We start from the raw sequence: 5,945 nt of genomic DNA, 5'->3' as shown, positions 1-5,945 counted from the left end.
GGAGAATGGCATAGGTAAGGGGAAGGAGCAGCCTGGATGGAGCTAGGGAACTAGAATGGGTCCAGCTGCTGAGCAGTTCCTCGTTTCCAGGAGTTTGCTCCCCAGGGCCAGCCCTTGTGGCTGCACTGTTGCAGTTCCCCACATCTATACCCAGAATTTCTAGTTGCCTGGACTTTTCTCCAAGCTTTTTTCTGTTTGTCTTTGGGGATTTCGTGCCTGTAGCAATTTAATGTACCACAGCCTCTTTTTTTTCTTCCCACCTTTTTTTTTTTCCGTTTTTTTTTCCTGTGGTCGAGGGAGGGTGGAAGGAAGGGAAGGAACGGTGGCTGTGGAGATGCAGGTAGATAAAGGTAATTACTTAAACACATATAGGGCAGGACTTAGTGGTTTGGAGCCCCAGATTAAGATGCAGAGGAGCATGTGAGGTTGATGATTATATTTCGGGGAGAGTTAATTGACGGAAGGTGAAGGCAGACAAAGAACCGCTGCTTACTGCCTTCTTGAATCCCAATCAGGAATTATGATTAAAGACGCGGCGAGACAACAGAGGCCTGATGAATTGGTGTCTTTTTTTTTTCTTTTTTGCCGTCATTCACACTTGATTGACTTCAACCTTTCAAGTGCAAAAGTCTCTCTTTTCCATTATTATTCATAGCCATCTGAGTTTTTCTAATTAAAGTGTATGAAAACAATTACTGATCCGTCGTACTGAGCGTGGTGGTGGGGACGGCTGCCGTACTGTAACGCCTATGAAAAGCCACAGCTCTATAATGATGTGCAGCTGAGGTGTTAGATAATTTTATTCTTTTTCTACTCTGTTGGGGTTTTTTTTAATTTCTCATGATTTATTTTTCGTAATTCCTAAAGATCCTAGGAAAGCGCTCTCCCTGCTGCTAGAGCTGAGAGGGATGGCTTCTTCCTACCTCCCCTCCTCGGCCTCCCTGCTCGTCCCCCTCCTCTGAGCCTGGCTACTGGGAATTAACCAGTGACCTTTCACGTCTCCCAGCCCACCACCCGCAGCTATCAGACACTCCTGCTTAGAGGAAAAGCTGGAATGAGTTTGGTGTGCTCAGCTGCCCTCCTGGGATGTGTCAGCTGCCTGCCCTGCCGGCATCCACAGGACCCAGTGCTCAGCTCCATGCACCAGCCGTCCCAGGAACAGGAGGGAGCTCCATGTCCCTCCCGGGCTCAGGTCAAGACTCTGCAGCCACTCCCATGCCACCCTTTCATCCTGAGGTTTTCCATAGGCTTCGGCTTCGTCACAGGTGTGCTCCTATCTCCTGCAGTTGAGCTGGAGCCTCATGGTCCTTGGCTGTTCAGAAAGCCGAGGACATGACACGCAGCCACTGCATGCACTCACTGTCGCCGGGGTTCAGATGCCTTCTCTGTACCTGACAGAAGGATGGAGAGGCTTGTTTTGTCCAGGAGTGTTGAATCATGCCTCACCTTCCCAGCAGTGGCAGGCTGGGAGCAGGAGCAATGCAGGAATCACCATCAGTACCTGGTAAAAGGGGAATGCTCCCTGGGTGGCAGTGGGGTGGCATCAGCAGCTGCTCGAGGCTTTGCTTGCCACAGGCATTGACCAGCACTGGGAGCACTGTGCTGGTGATGGTGGCACAGGTCTGTCTGTCCAGGTGCTCTGAGGCAGCATTCCAGCAGTGCGAGGCGTGGGCTCTGGACATTCAGAAGGGCATTCATTATCCTGCATCTGATGCCAGCCATGTGTGGCTGCTGGCAAGGTGGTTTGTCTGTCTGTGTGTGACCAGGTACACCCAAAGAAATAGTTTTACAGGATGGAATGAGTGTGTGCATTTGGCTCTTGCAAAGAGCCTCCCCAGCTGAGCCACAGAGACTCTCCACCTCTGTAGAGGAGTTGGTGTCCCAGCACTGCACTGGTTTTGCTGGTGCAGGGTCTAACCAAACACTTGCAGAGGGGCGAAGGGAGCACATCGGTCAGAGCAAGGAAAGGGTTACCGAAAGCTTTTCATTTTGCAGTTTGCTTTCTTTCTAGTCCTTCCTTATTCATCCTTTCCTTTGTCACCTCTCCTTATTTGTACTTTTCTTTCTCATGCCCCTCCTTTCCCTGCATCGATACACTTTGAAAACAGTGCTGCAATGCTCCCTGGTTCAAGATTACAGTGTACTTTACGAGGTATGATTTAATTAGGGGCCTTATTATGTTTTCAGCAGCTTAAGGTGGGCCTTTCAACTTATCTACCTAATTGGTTGCACAAGAAGTTTCACAGCCCATGACAAAACATTGTCAGTGATCAAAGTCTGAATTCTACATAAAGGAAAAATATTAATAATAAGATTATTCTTCAAGTGTGCACTGCTAATTATGTCCAGAATGTAACTGTAGAAACACTTTTGACTGATGTGAGCTTTGTCTAATAAATACGAGTCTTCAGTGAGCTGTGAAAAGTGACGCCTCTGACTTCACAATACCGATGTCTAATTTTGCCACTGAAGATGTTTAAAATATTTTCCTGTGTTTTTCTTCTCCCCACGTCCTCTCCCCCTGTCTCCAGGTGACAACCCCTGAGGTGATGATGCCCAGCAGCATGTTCCTCCCGGCAGCCGCTCCGGAGAAGGATGGGAACTCAGGCACAGAGGAGCTGGGGAAGCAGCCTGGTGAGTGCAGGTCAATGAGATCCGTGGTCCCACCACTCCCCCAGCTCCATCACCTCCTTAGGGACCAGTTTCACTCCCGTTGATCCTAGCTTTGGTAGGACCAAGACTCAAATACTGCAATGAGTTTGATCAACCTTCTTTTTGGAAAATAGAAAGGACATCACAGAGGGCCAGTAAAGACAGAGGTGACTGAATGACCTTCGCTTGAAAGGGAGAATTGAAGGTGATAAATGCACTAAGGGACGTGTGTGAATCATTTCCAGATATTCAAAGTGGGCAAGGAAGTAAATTGTGTAGGTTTATGCAATGGGCCATGATGAGGGTAATGGGCTGGTATTGAAATAAATGAATGAAGATAGAGGAGAAATGTTAGAAATACTCATTGTCTTGCCGAGAGAAAACCACGGACGTCATCAGGGCTGAAAGAGGGTGTTGATCTGCCCTGGTGTGCTGGTCTAATTTTTGGATTTGCTGTGATTCTGTTTCCACAGAGATCTCTGAGGACGCGGGGAAGAGTCTTTTGCCATCAGACAGTGCAGAGCACAGTGGGGACACCAAGCCCACCCCGGCCGATCCAGGCGCTGCCCGGGAGGACTCTGGCTTCCTGTGCTGGAAGAAGGGCTGCAGCCAGGTGTTCAAGAGCTCGGCAGCCCTGCAGACTCACTTCAATGACGTCCACGCCAAGCGGCCTCAGCTGCCGGTCTCTGATCGCCACGTGTACAAGTACCGCTGCAACCAGTGCAGCCTGGCCTTCAAAACCATTGAGAAGCTGCAGCTCCATTCCCAGTACCACGTCATCCGGGCGGCCACCATGTGCTGCCTGTGCCAGCGCAGCTTCCGCACCTTCCAGGCCCTGAAGAAGCACCTGGAAACCAGCCACCTGGAGCTGAGCGAGGCCGACATTCAGCAGCTGTATGGTGGTCTCTTGGTCAACGGGGACCTCCTTGCCATGGGCGATCCTTCGCTTGCAGAGGACCACACAATAATAGTCGAGGAAGATAAGGAGGAGGAGAGTGACCTGGAAGACAAGCAGAGCCCAACAGGCAGCGATTCGGGGTCAGTGCAGGAGGACTCCGGCTCAGAACCAAAAAGGGCCTTACCCTTCAGGAAAGGCCCTAACTTCACTATGGAGAAATTCCTAGATCCATCTCGTCCATACAAGTGCACAGTCTGCAAGGAGTCCTTCACACAGAAGAACATTCTCCTGGTCCATTACAATTCCGTTTCTCATCTGCATAAACTGAAACGAGCCCTCCAAGAGTCTGCTACTGGGCAGCCTGAGCCCACCAGCAGCCCAGACAACAAACCTTTCAAGTGTAACACCTGCAATGTGGCCTACAGCCAGAGCTCAACACTGGAGATCCACATGAGGTCTGTCCTGCACCAGACCAAGGCTCGCGCAGCCAAGCTGGAGGCAGCAGGCGGCAGCAGTAACGGGGCTGGCAACAGCAGCAGCAGCAGCCTCTCCTTGGGCTCATCCACGCCGAGCCCTGTAAGTGCCAGCAACAGCAACGCTTTTGTAACCACCAACACAAGCACTTCGGGCACCACTCCCATTCCCAGCCTGCTCAACCAGGTGTCCAATGACAGCGTGGGAATTCCGCCCTTGGGCAACCCTGTAAGCACTAACATCTCCTCCCCCTCAGAGCCCAAAGAGGTGAACCGCAAGAAGTTGGCAGACATGATTGCATCCAGGCAGCAGCAGCAACAGCAGCAGCAGCAGCAGCAGCAGCAGCAGCAAGCTCAGACCCTGGCACCGGCCCAGGCCCAGGTCCAGGCCCACCTGCAGCAGGAGCTGCAGCAGCAAGCTGCTCTCCTGCAGTCCCAGCTCTTCAACCCAGCACTTTTGCCGCACTTTCCAATGACCACTGAGACCCTTCTGCAGCTGCAGCAGCAGCAGCATCTTCTGTTCCCATTCTACATCCCCAGTGCCGAGTTCCAGCTCAATCCAGAAGTCAGCTTGCCTGTCACCAGTGGCGCGCTGACATTGACTGGGACGGGTCCAAGTTTGCTGGAGGACCTGAAGGCACAAGTTCAGCTCCCTCAGCAGAGCCATCCACAGCTCTTGCAGCAGCAGCAAGGTCAGCTGTCCTTGTCACAACCCCACTCCGTCCTGTTGCAGCAGAGCCAGCACCCGGAGAAGAAGAATAAATCCATAGTGAAGGAGAAAGATAAAGAAACCACACGAGAAAGGGATAGCGCTGAGAGGGGAGACAATAATGTAACATCGAAGGAGTCTCTGCCTGATAACCTAAAGCCCAAAGAGAAGAAGGACTTTGTGCCAGGCAGCGGTTCGGAGCCCTCCATACTGCCTCCACGGATCGCCTCTGACGCGAGGGGCAACGCCACCAAAGCCTTGCTGGAAAACTTTGGCTTCGAGCTCGTCATTCAGTACAATGAGAACAAGCAGAAGGTGCAGAAAAAGAACGGGAAGACAGAGCAAGGTGAGAACTTGGAAAAGCTGGAGTGTGATACATGCGGCAAGCTCTTCTCAAACATCCTCATCCTGAAGAGCCACCAAGAGCACGTTCACCAACATTACTTTCCCTTTAAGCAGTTAGAGAGATTCGCCAAACAGTACAGAGAACACTACGACAAACTGTACCCACTGCGGCCTCAGACCCCCGAGCCACCACCACCGCCTCCGCCACCCCCTCCTCCGCTCCCTCCGGCTCCTCCTCAGCCGGCCGCTGCTCCAGCCATCCCCACTTCTGTCCCACCAATTACCTCTCCCACGATTGCACCAGCCCAGCCGTCTGTGCCACTCACCCAGCTCTCCATGCCCATGGAGCTCCCCATCTTCTCACCACTCATGATGCAAACCATGCCCCTGCAGACGTTACCGGCGCAGCTGCCACCCCAGCTGGGCCCTGTGGACCCCCTTCCTGCCGACTTGGCCCAGCTGTACCAGCATCAGCTTAACCCCAGCCTTCTCCAGCAGCAGCAGAACAAGAGGCCACGCACGCGGATCACCGACGACCAGCTCAGAGTCCTTCGGCAGTATTTTGACATTAATAATTCCCCAAGTGAGGAACAGATCAAAGAGATGGCAGACAAGTCTGGATTGCCCCAGAAAGTGATCAAGCACTGGTTCAGAAACACCCTGTTCAAGGAGCGCCAGCGCAACAAGGACTCCCCGTATAACTTCAGCAACCCTCCCATTACCAGCCTGGAAGAGCTGAAGATAGACTCACGACCTCCTTCTCCAGAGCCTCAAAAGCAGGAGTACTGGGGAAGCAAACGGTCCTCTCGGACACGCTTTACTGACTACCAACTCAGAGTCCTGCAGGACTTCTTTGATGCCAATGCTT

General features: G+C 52.2%; 1 protein-coding gene across 1 annotated transcript in view; it reads left to right on the top strand.

Annotated features, from left to right (window-relative positions):
• Positions 1–2,531: 2,531 nt before the first annotated feature.
• Positions 2,532–5,945, top strand: part of ZFHX3 (zinc finger homeobox 3) — a gene marked incomplete at both ends in the record, with an annotated part of 8,593 nt that continues 5,179 nt past the window's right edge. Inside the window, 2 exons of the mRNA XM_009075533.1 lie at positions 2,532–2,634; positions 3,126–5,944. Coding sequence (XP_009073781.1) covers positions 2,532–2,634; positions 3,126–5,944 — 2,922 coding nt within the window. The remainder of the gene's footprint in view (positions 2,635–3,125; position 5,945) is intronic.

The sequence above is a fragment of the Acanthisitta chloris genome, unplaced genomic scaffold, assembly GCF_000695815.1.
Source record: "Acanthisitta chloris isolate BGI_N310 unplaced genomic scaffold, ASM69581v1 scaffold41515, whole genome shotgun sequence".
NCBI lineage: Eukaryota > Metazoa > Chordata > Aves > Passeriformes > Acanthisittidae > Acanthisitta > Acanthisitta chloris.
This window is presented reverse-complemented; position numbering and strand designations above follow the sequence as displayed.